The 15,511-nt window shown below is 40.7% G+C and overlaps 1 protein-coding gene and 2 non-coding genes across 3 annotated transcripts; 1 reads left to right on the forward strand and 2 right to left on the reverse strand.

Moving 5' to 3' along the window:
- The first annotated feature begins 327 nt into the window (after window positions 1–327).
- On the forward strand, window positions 328–399 carry trnap-agg (transfer RNA proline (anticodon AGG)). The gene has a single exon. It is a non-coding gene; the product is annotated as a tRNA-Pro (tRNA).
- A 211-nt stretch (window positions 400–610) lies between these two features.
- On the reverse strand, window positions 611–682 carry trnap-cgg (transfer RNA proline (anticodon CGG)). Its single transcript has one exon. It is a non-coding gene; the product is annotated as a tRNA-Pro (tRNA).
- Window positions 683–883: 201 nt separating this feature from the next.
- dyrk1ab (dual-specificity tyrosine-(Y)-phosphorylation regulated kinase 1A, b) lies at window positions 884–10,889 on the reverse strand. Its single transcript, XM_054794870.1, has 12 exons — window positions 10,025–10,889; window positions 8,467–8,528; window positions 6,914–7,110; window positions 6,683–6,775; window positions 6,396–6,584; window positions 6,115–6,262; window positions 5,737–6,023; window positions 5,467–5,613; window positions 5,247–5,387; window positions 4,865–5,168; window positions 4,654–4,778; window positions 884–4,539 (listed from the first exon to the last, which is right to left on the reverse strand). Exons 2-12 carry the CDS (start codon window positions 8,492–8,494, stop codon window positions 3,952–3,954), a joined length of 2,247 nt encoding a protein of 748 aa, XP_054650845.1. The 5' UTR covers window positions 8,495–8,528; window positions 10,025–10,889; the 3' UTR covers window positions 884–3,951.
- Between the last annotated feature and the right edge of the window lie 4,622 nt (window positions 10,890–15,511).

Consider the following 15,511-nt stretch of genomic DNA (forward strand, 5'->3'; position numbering starts at 1 on the left):
CAGAGACACACTAGAGGGCACAAAGATGGGTTGTCACTCGACCAATCAAAACACAGGTAAGCCTCTTCTCGTTGACGTAAATGTGCGTCATTGAGAAAGCAGACTTTTTCAGTGCTGTCATCTATCGGCGATTTGATGGAAAGACGACAGTAAAGTGAACCACAAACTAATGCAACGTACGGTACGTATAAAGAGCATGCTTTTGTTTGATGCGGTAATGTCTGGATGAAAGTTGTATTACATAGCCATAGATCAAATTACAAACTTAAAACAACCAGGTACCCGGGTAGCGCTGATGTAAAGAAAAATGCCGTCAATGTTCCGTGTGGCTCGTTGGTCTAGGGGTATGATTCTCGCTTAGGGTGCGAGAGGTCCCGGGTTCAAATCCCGGACGAGCCCAATTTTTGGTCGGACAAATTTTCGTCCGTTGTGTTTTCGAACATAGCAGTAATACAATGTGTTCCTGCAACCACCACAGTTATCAAAATTTTTACCGACTTCCTTGAACTACAAGACAATTAATGGAAATGTAAACAAAAGCTTACGTGAGATTTGCTAGAAAAATTACATTTAATCATATTTTTAAGTTTAATAAAGTAAGAAAATAAATGGGCTCGTCCGGGATTTGAACCCGGGACCTCTCGCACCCGAAGCGAGAATCATACCCCTAGACCAACGAGCCGAGTGCCATCGTAATCCTTCCGTTTACCCTATATAATGACAGTCGGACGCGGTTAGCCACCTCTTATTCCGAGCGTGGTTATTTTTGCTTTTTAACTCGTTTTAGCTGGTGAGGTATAAAAAACTTTGGTAGACAGAAGTGCAGCGTTTTGCAAATGACTCAGTGAATTTGAGAACAAAGAAGACGCACAGAGCAATTCAATTAACTTCTTTTTATATATCATACATAAGACTGTCTTAATATAATACAAAGGGCATTGTCATAAACACAGCAAAGTCTTGACTAGATCTTACAATCTGTGGATACATGGACTTATCCTTTCCCCCATGCTGTTCAATTCTATAGTGCATGTTGCATGTACAAAAAATGTGAAAAAAAAGTGAAATATAAAATGAAAAAAGGAGAAATCCAAATTAAGTAAGAGGATTTGCACTTCTGCTGGGTGTTCAGATATGTCAACAAGATTACATGTTTGTGTAGAACCCACAAACAGAACAGGCGTATGAAAGATGGAACCTTTTTAGATTTTTTTTCCAACCATGTGCTTCTCATAGAACCAAAAAGTAAGGTTTGTGATGTACATGCACTTACAATATACCCTGTGAAAATTATTAAGGTTTGAAGATCTAGCTTTCCCTGTTTGATTCAAACCCTACCTCATAGTGTTGTCCTGATGTAGTCAAGTACCTTTGCCACAAGGCAAGGTTTTGCCACTAAGAAAACAGGAGTTCCTGCCCAATGAATGGTCACCAAATTGACAAACATAATCAACATACCAGCAGGAGCAAGGTAGTGAGTTCTATACTTCCTTTATTAAAAAAATATAAATATATACATAAATTCTATTTCAACTATTAAAAAGGGGCTGCATTTCATGACAACTGCTCTAAATAAGAGGTCAATCAGCATGATCTGAAATAGGCGCACACTTACGAGTCACTGCAGTCAATTTTTTTGTCTTTTTCAGTCTTTATTTTTGGAATGTTTAGTACCAGTACGAGGTGCCAGCAATAAAAACCACCGGCAAATGTCTAAATATCTCAAATTCGGCGGGGTAGGAAAAAAATGATTGCAAATTTGCAATTAACCTTGACATCCAGATAAAACCCCCCAGTCTCAATATAGGTAGCTTTACATTGGGTGTTTATGGGAAAAGACCAAGCATGGTTTTGGTATGGTTTCTCCTTTCAATGACAACAGCATGACGTGTGGCCTGTCATCCGTTTGACAGGTGGCCGTGGGCAGGTTATTTCCTCTTAATTTCAAAGCTGGTCAAATGAGCAACAGAAGAAAGAAAGCACTTCAAAATCCCTGATGTAAAAACAAAACAAAACCCAAACAAAACAAAGGAGAAGACATGAACATCTGGTTACTGACTAATGTTTTGAGGACATGCATGTCTGCCCAGGCAAAAAATGATTGTGGGCTGACAGACAACCTTTTCCCTTTGAACAGGACAACAATCTAGGGGATCTCTGCCCTAGCACATAAGAACAAAACCATTCAGCCTTGCTATACGGCAGAAACATGTAGCCAAGTTGACCAAATGTATGAAAGGCAGCAAAAACCCTTTGAAATAGTATGCATGATGGGGCAAAGAAAAAGAAAAACGACAACACAGAAATAGAACGCATTAGTCTCCTTTTTGTTTTTTCTTTTTTCTCGAACCCATCATCTTCTATCTTGCTACTCCGGAGCCTGCAGAGTAACTACCAAATTCTCTAACATACCAAAGTTTTAAAAGACTCCCAAAATAATCTACCAATTAATATGGAAACAGTTTTGGTAAAAGGTCGCAAACAAATGTGGCCAGAGTACACAATAGCCAACGGTCTGAACAACGCTCTCCAGTTTTGCTAACGAAATATATTGCAGCTGTTTGTAATGACGTTAAAATAAGACCTTGATAGACTTTGCGTCAAAAGTGGTGAACTGCTACATTATTGGTTACAGACACCTATATGCTATAAAACAACTGCTTTGGTATAAAAACATATCCAAAGGGAAAATAAATTCTTGTAAAATTCACAGCATAATTTGAGGAGAAAAAAGGCAGTCACTAAACTCTTTTTTTTTCTTCAGTTTCCATGTTTTGGATGGAGAGACTTGTGCAGGTGGTTCTGATGAGGAACTACATGCAGGGTGGGGAGGGGGAGGGGGATAAGAAAACATAAAAAGGGGTAGACTCTGGGATAGTTCTTTCCACTGCAAAATCCTTTACCAGTGACTAAGATTTTTCAAGGAAGTCATGTTTAGGAGGTTGTTGTGTACAATAAAGACCCTGTTATGTGGGGCCCTGCTGAAGAAGAAATCTTTGTCGAGAAAGGCCTCAAATTACCATTCTTATTTACCTTTTTCTAAAATGTTTTAATTTCCTTAAATAATTAAGGGCTGTCTAGAGAGAAAAATAGAGAAAAGCCATCTTAATTCAAATGATAATGTCCAACTCCATCCCATTCCAAGTCCATGAGTCATAAGGCCAAAAGGTTATCTAGAACCAGCCACCGACGGTATTCCTTTCGCTGGACTGGGTTCCTTGCCATCTCCCTGCCCACCGCTGCTGCTCTCGTCTGTGCCAGGCCCGTTTGCAGCTTGCAGGACTTTTGGGGCCTCTTAGCCTGAGGGGTGGTGCTTCCCTCTCCTTTGACCCACTTGGGTGTCTGTATCCACCTCCGCCTGGCCAGCACACGCTATAGGGACTCCACTGTTATGTGCTCCCCTCGAACAGTTACACGACACCGACCGACAAGAAATATCACCGCAAACACTTCCCCTCCATGTCAAGCTACAGGATTTACAAGCAGCTTTTTTTTCCCCATGTGAGATTTTGCTTGGAAAAAAAGGGCAAAAATAATGACAAACCAGTGGAACAGTAATGTCAGGCGGTCCGTGAAAGAGGACGCCAAGCATCATCATCGCTGACAGCTAGCTATCTGAGATAACAGCTTCAAACGTTGCTCTGAAATGCTCCTTTTTGCCACATAATACCCAATGGGGATTACATGAAACTGGTGAAATGGTAAGATGGATGTCTCGATCTCACTATGGTTATTCCGCAGTATTATTTTGTGCCTAATGGTCGCAAAAGAAAACTGATGAAAATTACATATATACTTCTTCTTAACAAAGGTTTTTTCCCTCTGTAGTAGCGGTTCAGTGATATCTCCCTTCTGATGTGAGCAGCTTTTATTCTCAACACACCTTGTAGTAAAAAACACCACCTTAAAAATGACGCACAGGGGGGAACACACAGCCAAATGTCAGTGCAGTCACGAGCTGGCCATCGAACTCTGCTGCACACACACTCCAGTCATTGGAGACTCCTCCCGGTCCATGCCCTGCCTCATGCTCAGGTGGCCTTCCGCTAGGTAGTGACCAGGCCCCGTGTTCGTGCCCATGGAGAATGCAGGGTGCGCTGCCATGCCAGTCTCCTGCCGTGGGTTCGAGAAGGCACCTAGCCCCATGCTCAGCCCACCATTCTGACCAAAGTCCAGCGCTCCGGCGGGCAAATGGCGGAGCTGGTAGGCCTGGTTGCCATGGTTCCCAGTGGAAGAGGAAGATGTAGAGGAAGAGGAAGCAGAGGAAGACAGGGAGGTCATAGACAGATGGCCGTGAACCACCTCCATGGAGTCCTGCGTCGAGGAGCTGTGTGTCGGGGAGGTGTAGTGGCGTGGGCGTGGTCGTGTTGCCATCATCTGCCCGTGGTGGTGATGAGTGTGTGAGTGGGGATGCAGGGCCTTAGGGTGCTGAGGGGGAACGTGGAAGGTGGTCTCCTGGACTGGGTGGGTCTCGCCGGTGACCGACTCTGGTCCGACTCCACCTCCCCACACCAGTGGAGGTGGATAGGCCTGTCGAGCCTGTTAACAAAACAAAAGCTGCTCTCAGCGCTGTTCATCCAACATGTGCGTCGTATTGTCATATTTGTGGAAGAAAATGTATTTAAAGATTTAGTTGAGAATTTAGGGTATGACCTGTGGGCAGAGGCTGTCCCCATCAATGGCTGGCATGGCTGTGCCGAAGTGTCCTCCACTATGTAAGTGGTGATGGGTAGGGTCTGACCTTGCTCTGCCACTGGTGCTTGTTCCAGATGACCCCCCTAAGAGATACTCAAGTATTACCTACTGAGATGCTGTCTCACTGGAAAGTAAGCCAAGCAAATATTCCTATCGTGCACAATTTTACCTGAACTAGAGGAGGTGCTGGAGGTGGTTCCTGAAGACTGGGACTGCTCTAATGCGGGGCTCGTTGACACGCTGCTGCTTGTATTGGTCCCCTCGTCCGCCGTCTTCTTGAAGAAGCTGTGCTGCAGGGCATAGTAGGGCTGGATGCGGCTCTTGGGGTCGTAGTCCAGCATCCGCAGGATCAGGTCCTTGAACTTCAAGTAGTCAGCGACGGCGTGGCCAGACTCCCCTGCCCGCCGCCCACCCGGCCCCCCTGTCTCCACACCCAGGATGGAGTGGAGCTTCCGTGAAGCTGGAGGTTTATACTATAAAGAAAATGGCCAAATACAATTACTTCCACACATTACTGCACAGTTAAAAGAGCAATAATTACGTTAGCTTACCCTTTTGCCATCTTTGGTCTTTTTAACACTCCATGTGCCATCTGAAAGCTTCTCAAAGAACTTCCTGGCTTTTGGGGCTAGGTCCATTATGTGATTAGGTGGGATGCCGAGAACCTCCACTATTTTGTTCATCTGGTCCACCTGAGTAAGTCACCACAAAGTTCAATGCACGTAAAAACATGCACGTGTATCTCACATTGGAGGATTGCTGTCCATATACCTCATTGGCTCCACTGAAGAGAGGTTCTCCTGTATGCATCTCTACCAAGATGCAACCCAAAGACCACATGTCAATGGCCAGATCGTAGGGCATTCCCAGAAGCACCTCTGGGGAGCGGTAGAAGCGACTCTGGATATACTGATATATCTATTAAAAAAAAAAAAAAAAAAAAAAGCAAGAGAATTGTGATTTTCTGTTTGGAAATTCTACATTATATATGCAAACTAATATAATAATATAAACCACTAGGATAGTTGCAAGCAGATATACCCTTTGTCCCAGCTGGCACGAGCTGCCAAAGTCCACTATTTTGATGGCGCTCCTCTTGGGGTTACATAGGAGGATGTTCTCGGGCTTCAGGTCACAGTGGATGATGCTGAGCTCGGGCGTGGCCAGGAAAAGCAGCGCCGTGCATAGCTGCTGGGCGAACTTCCGGGTGAGGTTGAGCGAGACGCCACGGAAGTTGGTGTTTCGAAGCAGGTCGTACAGGTTATATGAAAGCATCTCAAACACGAGGCAGAGGTGGTTCCGAAACATGAAGTGACGCTTTAGGTGAACTGCAAAATGAACCAAAATTGTGTCCAGGTCAAGCCTGTTTCTTGCGTTCATGTCCCGCTATGCGAGAAACACATTTGAAGAGGGACTTACCAATGTAGTATTTCATCTCAGTATCATGTTTGTTCATGAGCTCTAGGAGGCGCACTTCAATCTGGGCTTGATTGAGGAAAGCTTTCTTGTTCTTGATGATCTTAATGGCAACCCATTCCTGCTCTGCACGGTCGTATGCTTTCACAACCTACAAATGTCAACAAACATCTTCAGTCAGATTGGGACTGTTGTGACACTTGAAATATTCAAATGAGTAATGACTTGTCCAAATGTAATGATCTTAATAAAGCCAAGCCAATGTGTGACTAACGAGCACTCACCTGTCCAAACGATCCTTTTCCTATCAAGGAATCAATCTCATATCGGTCCATCCACTTCTCCCCATTCTTGACGATGTAGTCATAGTTATCATCGTCATAGCCATCATTGAAGACTTTCCTTTCTTTTTTGTGACTGGAGTCTTCGCCCTGACCCTGTTGGTGCCGTCGCTTCTTTTTTGCATAATACACCTAGAACAAAAAACATGTCAACAAAACGGTTGTAATAAAGTGCCACAGCACAAAATATTCATGTCAAGTGTTTTTGAGCGTTGCAACAGTTCACTAACCTCATTGATGTGTTTATATGTTTTGATAAGGTCAATGGAGAGCTTCCTCAGGGGAGCTGAAGTTGGGTCACGAAAGCACTGGGGCATGTGCCTCTGATGTATCAAAGTAACAAATAATAGTGAATGACAAATGTGTTAAAACAACTAATGTTTGTCTATAGTGAAACGGAAAGTACATTCAAAGTAAATGAATTCAAGGGCAGCATATGTATGTAGCAACTGTTACCGCACCTGATTGGCAGTGAGCTGTGGTGTCTGGTCGCTGTACGGTAGGACCGTAACAGATTGGTCAGTGCTTGGCTGGTGGCGGTCACTGTACTGCTGGTGCGTATGGGGCATTGGAGCAGCCATCTGAAGACCAGCAGTGTGTAAAGAAAAAGAGGGCGCAAGCCGGACAGACGAAGGTTTGCATGCTGAAGTCTCTCCTCCTGGAAGAAATTAACACCTTGCCTTGAGTTGTAATTTACATGATATGCACTAAAAAGTAGAGAGGCTAATCGTACCATTGCATCATCACAATGCAGAGTAGCAGCATTTCTTCTACCACAAAAAATATGCACAAGAACATTTTTCTGCATAAAATAAGCTTTCTGACCTTGCAACCCAAAATCTTGCATCTGGCAGAAATATGCAAAAATAGGCAGTATGCAAATTAATAATGTGTATATTAAAATTATCAAACTGTGTAAAAGAACAAAACAAATATGGTCATAAAATGTGGAGACAATAACAATAAATTCCATATGAATACATTGTGTTTGCTGAATGACATTATCAAGCACATATAAATCATCCTCAATTAAACATCAATGTAATCATATTTATTGTATCAGTAACATTTCAGCATTTGAGGAAAAGGCTGAACATCAGCAAGCTCAACAGTAAAAAGGGGGGTGAGAAGAAAGCACCGCCATACTGTACAGTGAATCATCCTTCATTTTAAGCCAGAAGGAATAAAAAAAATATTAAATAGCATGTTCAGCTATCAGCATCTCTCACCAGACAACACAATTCACCAGCGCTACACAGTAACCACTATTCAGAATCCCAGCAACAGCACCTAATTAGCATAGCCTATCACCACAGAGATACAGCGTGATTTGGCAAGCCCATCAATGCACAGACCAATCACAACGCAGTATGCAAATAGCCTACTTTTGTTGCCAGGGCAGAGCTGCTCCCATTTTCCAATGAGAAAACAAGAAATAAACAAGAAATAAAATTGAACTTTGGCACACTTAGAAGCTGCTTTCAACACAAGAGCCTGACAGCAAAATAGCTGCAGAGCCCGAAACCTGCACTCCATATGAGAGCGTTAGAAAGCTGACCCAGCTTTGGGAAAGGGAAAAAATACACAGCCACTGACAGAAATAAAGGGAACTGTAAGATGAGAGAGCAGGGCACAGGCTGTATTTTAGGGAACCAATAAGGTGTAACACAATATTAATTCCACTATATTTATACAACACTACATTTTGCACATTGAAATATTAAATGCATTTTTAGAAATATATTTATTAAAACATTATTTGTATTTTATTTTCCTGATTGTTTGGCAATAGAAACCATTGAAATGAATCACTTAAGTTAAATTGTAGCACTTTGTACTGCCAATTCTTACTTTGTCCCACATAAAAGTGTGATGAAATGCGCGAGCCTGGATGCAGATTTGGAGAAAGGCACGACAACGACAGGGGAGGAACTTAAGTTCACCACTTCCCATTAAAAAGAAGAGCTGATTGAGGGGGATATTTTATATATAAAACACACACACAACAGCTAACCTGGATGCATCTTCTGCAAAAATTTCATATCATCCTGGGAGGAGAGTCCAGCAGCAAAGCAACTACAAAGAATTAAAAAAAACAAACACACAATATAATCGCTATAGAAAATTCTCATTCTCTTACTTATTGCTTTAAGTTTAGTGTGGAAGGGGGATGGGGTGACCTAAATAGGAAAAGATGTCCCCAAACTTTCAAAAGTGTTTTTATGAAATACTCAAGTCATCTGCAAAACAACTGTTTGTGGATTAAAAGTGGCCCAAAGTAAAATACCGACAATTTCCAGAATAAACATTATGTAAGAAAAATGATGCGGCTGTTATCTGTGTGTAGTTAATCTAAAGGTTATGAATACGGTACATTCCAGCTGTTGGTTTGATGTGTGTTATTATGAACACCATATTTAAACTGCTGGTCAATGTGGATTTCTAACCATCCAGACTGTGAAAATCAAGCATTAGCCGGCTCCTTGCTCTCATTTATGATTATTGTTCACGTTCAGAACTGGCATATGAACAGTTCCTTGCCTGGCTCCACTCTTTCACAGCACAAACGGGCCTTGATGGTGCAAAAATAACGGCAGCTAGCTTGCTATTCGTATCCGTTATCATATCTTAAGTGTTGGCAGAGGACCTCTATAATAAGCTCATGTGTCATCTTCTCACGCCCATTTCCAAACCTCAATCAAAAAGCCAGTAATGCAACACCATTAAGTGCCTAAGTATGCATGTATATTAAAAAAAAAAGACAGCGGGTCGGGCTAGCGATGTTACTTACAGATGGTGGGGTGAATCTCGTCATGGTTGGAAATGAGAAAGCATATTCAGTGTTATTCGAGTCCCTCGCCTGGCAAATACATCATAAAAATCCTCGCTGAAGATGTCCAAACGTATTCCTGGTGTGCAAGTAGCGGCCGAGACAAGCGTGAACGGGCTGCGATCGTTACGGGTGCCGTGAAAAATTGCGGGACGAGCGAGGCTATCTGTCGTTCACCCATCCAGCGGCAACTTTAGCTATGTGACGCTGTGTTCCAGCCAGCGGGCTGCTGAGGCCCTCTCAGCTGGTTCGTCAACAAGTCAACGTTAACCATTAGCTAGGCTTCGCCGAATTAGCTCACAGGCGTTAGCAGCATTAGCTGGGCGAGATCGCGCACAACACACCATTTCCTGCACATCTAGGCCCCTCGCGTTTAAAGGGTTCTGTGGAGATATGTTGCAAAAGATCCCGATATCGCACAATGACAAGTGTCTTAACACCGCAGGGTTAATGTTAGTGGTGCCAACATGCCTCTCCGCCAACCAGTCACTGCCCATAAAACACAATCGGCTCACATTTAACACCGCAAAATACCCTTGTTGACCTACTGACTGGAGGCAAACGTTAACGCCGCTCTCAGCTCCACTAGGCACCGCCACAAATGGTTAGCTAGCCGCCATACCACAGATACCGTTCGCAACTTCACGTCCATCATTATTAACCATTTGATTTAACACGCTAATGCAAACACAATACGGTACATATGGAGACGCTGCCTCCAAACATGAATGTATCTACTCACCTCTGATGGCACGATCTTCATTTAAAGTCCAATAACCTGTATGATGAGGAAACTTCTCCAGCTTGGTGATTCTCCCCTCCCTGCACGGTTAGCGAGTATTGATAACGTTAAATCCGATCCCCCCCTTCCTCGGACCGGCAAATACTACAATAATTCACCAGCCAGATCTAATAAACTCTTCATTTCGATAGAGATTTAGTTGAACGACGTCGACAATCGGAGCAACATTACAGTAACGTTACCATCAGCTGATGACTAGCAGCATGCTAACGTTAACTAGCACGCATAAGTCAGTAGCTAACCTTAGCGAATTGGCTAGCTAGTTGACAAAATGAACGCAGCTAACGTTAGCTATCTGTCGTGGCTAGCGCTAGCTTCCCAGGCTAGCCTCAAGCTAACAATCGTAGCCGCCGCTAAATAAAAGGTACGTCAAACTGATTTTACGCAGTCTTTGTAAAATTGGCGTCGACCTCCACGACCCGCTCGGTAGCGCGGGCGCAGTCCGTGTATTTTTAACACGAAACACGACCCGCGTCCTCTGGTAATTTGGCTTTGGAATTTTGTGTCAATTTTCACAAAATGGCGCGCGGTCCAAACCTGCGCAGTGAACCGGCCCGGTAGACCAGAGACACGGACAACCGAGTAAGTGCGGCGCCGCCTAATTATTTAAACAGCGTTAAAATGTCGGCCTCTTGAGCATCTTCACCCGATCCATTAGACGCGTCTCGTTATCCAAAAACGTCAAATGTATATCCATTGACAGCATTATTCCGGCGGGAAGGGAGAACATTTGAAACGACTGAGCTTGGGGGGGAAAAAAACCCTCCTGACAAAATGGCGATGCTCTAGCTTGTTGCCATGGCAACTGTCAATCAAAAAACCCAAATACCCCGGATGCAGCAATGACGAATAAAATGTAAGTGGTCAGAGACGAGAACACACGCTACTCTTTTTTTATCCGCCTTTGGCTTGTTGCTACCGCTCAGCAAACACGTCTGTTCCCCACTTCTTTTGGTTGTTGTCTGCCGTAATGGTAACTTTGCATTTGAACACACACTTTGTACCCATCAGACGGTCTATAAATTAGTGATTTGCACTCATTTTCTATGCTGTAACTTCACACCTGATACAAAAATATTTTATTTAAAAAATAAATATATATATATATATACAGTGAATATATATGATTTTTAAATCGTAACCTAATCCATTCACTTAAAAAAATAGATTTTAATGTAATAAATTACTTTCTTAATGTACATGTTACTTATGTTTATGTTGGTAAGTTTGTATTATGTCAAATTAATACTGTAAATAAACACTCATTGGCCCCATTATGTTCACCTGCACATAATTACAGTGTCAAAATATTAAAAATACCACTCAATATGATGTGCACCGCTGCAAAGTACAACCACAGCAATAAACATATTGCTAATGTACACACATGTACTGAAACCGAGCACTGTTATCTTCTATTATCCTGTGTTTTCCTTCATTATATGATGTCTTTGTCACTGTTACTCCTGTATTGATTATTTTTATTGCTAAATAAGCCATCTACGTACGCCAGGGGTGTCCAAACTTTTTCCAGCGAGGGCCACAGAAATGAAAGGATGCAACTTTGCTACTTTGATATTTTGTAAAGCAACACATGTAGCTATGCTAAGACGTTATATATATTTCAAGAAAAAAATGCATCTCAGCTTTGTCATATAGGTGAAAAAGCCTTTTATGAGTATCAGCTTCATTCTTTATTTTTTTAATTTCCCTTTTTTTTCCAAATATTTCAATTTTCATCTGAAATAATCTTCTGAAATTTTCTTTTCGTAATAGTATGACTCTATTCCCATAATATTAGGACTTTTCCCCAACCTAAATTGCCAAAAACCGTAGCTTTATTTTCTTTTGTTTGTTTCTCATACTATTATGATTTAAAAAAAAATCAACTCTATGCTACTAAAATGACATTATTTTTTTTGTAAGATTACACGTTTATTCTTGTAAAATTGCATTTTTTTACCCTCCTTAGAATACAACTTTTTTTTCTTAACTTTTTGTTTATTTTTATTTTATTTTTGTAATTTTCCAAGTATTTCAATTTTTTTCTTGCAATGATATTTGGACTTTATTCTTGTAACATTACAAGTCTTACCGCAACCTAATTTTTGTTTTATTTGTTTCCATAATATTACGACGTTTTATTTAAACTCTATGCAACTAAAATGAGGTTATTTTTCTTCATAATCTTGTTTTGACTTTTTTTCATTAGATTGCAACTTTTTTTTTTAAATATATGGACTTTATTCTTGTAAAATTACTGCTGACTTTTCCATTTTTGCTGTTGTTGTTTATTTTTTTGGTTTCTTGTTGAATTATATTTTTAGAATGTGCCGCAGGCCACAAATGGCCCTGACTTCCGCTGTCTATTAAGTTTACTGATACACATTCTTTCTCAGAAAGTGAAAAAAAACTGTCAGTAACTGATGAGGCATGCAGAAGGGGCATAGGATTCGATAAGCTCTGCTTCTGCCTACTCCTTTTCAGACGTGTTGAACAGTGCAAGTGTAAACATGCGATGTTCTTTAATGTAACTTTGTCAGGCGCGTTTGAAATAAACGACACCATGACCATGTTTTGCGTGTGAAAATATTATTTTCAACGGTTAATGGTGCACTTTTTCTTGTATTGTTCAGGAATGGCGTTGATTATTACACCATGGACTTAGCATGCAATTGATGAATAATCGCAACAACTTGTTGCACTTTTAAAAGCCCCATCATAGCGCAATGGGCCGTTATTTTTTAGAATCTGCTCATGGACGCGGATAATGACGTCATTTTAACATTAGCGGTAATCGTTACACACAGATGCTTACGTAAACTACTCACAAAAAGCTTGCGAGCAGGAAAGAAGTAGGAAGAAGCGGAGCGTATTCAATCCCACCCACATCATAACTTTTACATGTTGATGCAGTATTCTGTTGGCTTACATTTTGTCATTTCCATTTTTTTCACTTCGTTGAAAAAAAAAATCAATAAACAAATAGGAGATGAAAAATGACAATGAAACAAGAAAACAAATAAAAAAAACCCCAGCAAAAATCTACCATAATTTTACAAAAATAAAGTCACAATGTACACAGAAAAAAACGTACTCTCATGGCAAAAACTCGTAATTTTACAAAAATAAACTCATAATACTATGAGGAAAAATAATGTCATTTTAGTAGCATAAAGGCAAAATATTGAAAGAAAAAGACTTTCATTTGAAGTCGTAATGTTATCAGAACAATAAATTCGAAAATGAAGTTGCGATTAGGTTGCAATGAGAATGAGAATAAAGCCAAAATGTTCTGGCAATAAAGTCATAATTACAAGAAGAAAGTTTAAGTACTTGGAAAATGTAAAAAAAAACAAACAACAACAGAAGAAATGAAAAAAGCTCAAATTTTTACGAGAATAAAGTCAAAATATTAACAGAAAAAAGTTGTATTCTATGCAATTTTATGAGAATAGACTTGTAATATTATGAGGGAAAAATAATGTCTTTTTGTGATTTGAAATATTAAAGAACAAAGTCGTTATTTAAAAAAAAAAACTTGTAATATGAGAAACAAAACAAAATAAAGTTGTAATTTTTGGAAAATTAGGTTTAGGAAAAAGTCACAATATTATGGGAATAAAGTGAAAATATTACAAAAAGAAAGTTCAGGAAGATTATTTAAGATGAAAGTTGAAGTATAAAAAAAACCCAGGAAAAATGGGGGGAAAAAAAAGCAAAGCACCAAGTTGATACTCAATAACATGTGGCCCTCGCTGAAAAAGTTTGGACACCCCTGCATTTAGTTCAGTGATTAATAGAAAGTATGTTACTGTATGTTGTGATTCGAATCATTCTGCTTCTCCTTTCACTTTATCTATTCAGGCCACAACGTAGTCTTCTTAACCACACAAACCCTTCCACTTATTTCCTGTAAACATTGTAGTATTCAACAAAATATACACGAGTCCTGCCTGGAGCTCAGCTTAAAATTGTTTTCATGAATTTCCATCAGATTGAGTTAAATTGATTTGAAACTGTAACAGTCAGGGAGAACTTGTCACGTTTTTATGCCTGAAATCCGTCTCATAGAATGTACACTTTTACAGTCATGCTTGAAATGTACGTATTTGTTTGACAGGTAGAATGAAATAAGAGATAAACAGCATCATGACATGAAGTATTTTACAAACAAAACACAAACATTTTGCTTTTTTGACAGCTCAAATATTTAAAGAACTATACCACAACATAAACAACATCAAAATGTTTTTTTTTGGTTTTTGTTTTTACATCAAAATCATTGATTTACAAGTATAACACCATGAACTATTTACAATTTTCCCATTTGGAACTAAACTATGTGAGTTGGAACTGGACTATGTGTGTGCATGTGCGTGTGTGCATGCGTTAAAATTTCCCTACAATGCGGTCATTTTTTTCGTGTGGCAGCAGTGTAACAGCTGCCTTTATGCAAGGCCTTCCTCTTCCTGTCGTGTGTGTTTTTCCTTCCTCTCATGATGCACGGCTGCCACCTAGTGGCCGTTCTTAGGCCAATAAAATTGCTCTCAAGCCATAATCCATTGGGGAGGAGTTGCATCATCACCTCTATAGCCTTTGGCGCAAAAAAAGCCATAAAATACGTATAAATATGTTGTTGGGATCAGGTGTTGGGATTTATAAAAACGTAACTGTCTTTGGTATTGAATGAGTTCGAAGTGAAGAATGATACTGCATCTCTTTGTAAACAAATGGATGGGCCAGAAGAGAAAGTGGATGCTTTAGAGAAGCAAAGTGATGAAAAGGATTGCATTATATCGCAAATGGTGTGGAAGATTGGTGATTTGGAACAGTCCACGCGCATGAACAATGTGATTGTGACTGGGCTCCTGGTTACGCGCAGGCCTTCGGGCAGCTGATAACAGAGGAGGAGGACAAGTACTGTAGATGTTGCTTGGACAGAGCAACTTTCTGCCATCAAAGGGGGTGGATGTGGACGTCAAAAACATGGATACATGCATTCCAGTGTGTGGCAGGAATAACAGCACCACACCTGTTATCATCATCATAAAGCTCACCAACCAAAAACACAGAAACAGAGAAGCAAGCTGAAAGGAACAAACATCAGCGAACGTCTGACAAAACCAAGCATGCACATGGCTTAAAGGAAAACTGCACTTTTTTTTGGGGGGGGGGGGGGGGGGGGGAATTTTGCCCATCATCCACAATCCTTATGTAAGACACGAATGCACTAGTCTTTATTTTTTCTGTGCGTTCTAAAGATATCAAAACCGATAAAAAGAAACAGCTCATTACTGCACATATTGCGACACACCTATGCCACCTACAAACAAACTTTGGTCATTTTAAGCATTAGCCGAACTTCCTTCCTGGGTGCATTGATTTCACATAGCAACCCAGAAAGTAACATTACACCTAGCGTTA

The sequence above is a fragment of the Dunckerocampus dactyliophorus genome, chromosome 12 (assembly GCF_027744805.1).
Source record: "Dunckerocampus dactyliophorus isolate RoL2022-P2 chromosome 12, RoL_Ddac_1.1, whole genome shotgun sequence".
In the NCBI taxonomy this organism is placed as follows: domain Eukaryota; kingdom Metazoa; phylum Chordata; class Actinopteri; order Syngnathiformes; family Syngnathidae; genus Dunckerocampus; species Dunckerocampus dactyliophorus.

What these genes read in the sequence shown, in the direction of transcription:
- dyrk1ab (XM_054794870.1), bottom strand. Translation starts at nt 8,494, where the DNA reads ATGAAATTTTTGCAGAAGATGCATCCAG. An exon ending in CGTGCCAGCTGGGACAAAGG is followed by an intron (nt 5,614 to 5,736) that starts GTATATCTGCTT and finishes TTTTTTTAATAG; the next exon opens with ATATATCAGTATATCCAGAG. An exon ending in AGACCAAAGATGGCAAAAGG is followed by an intron (nt 5,169 to 5,246) that starts GTAAGCTAACGT and finishes TTTTCTTTATAG; the next exon opens with TATAAACCTCCAGCTTCACG.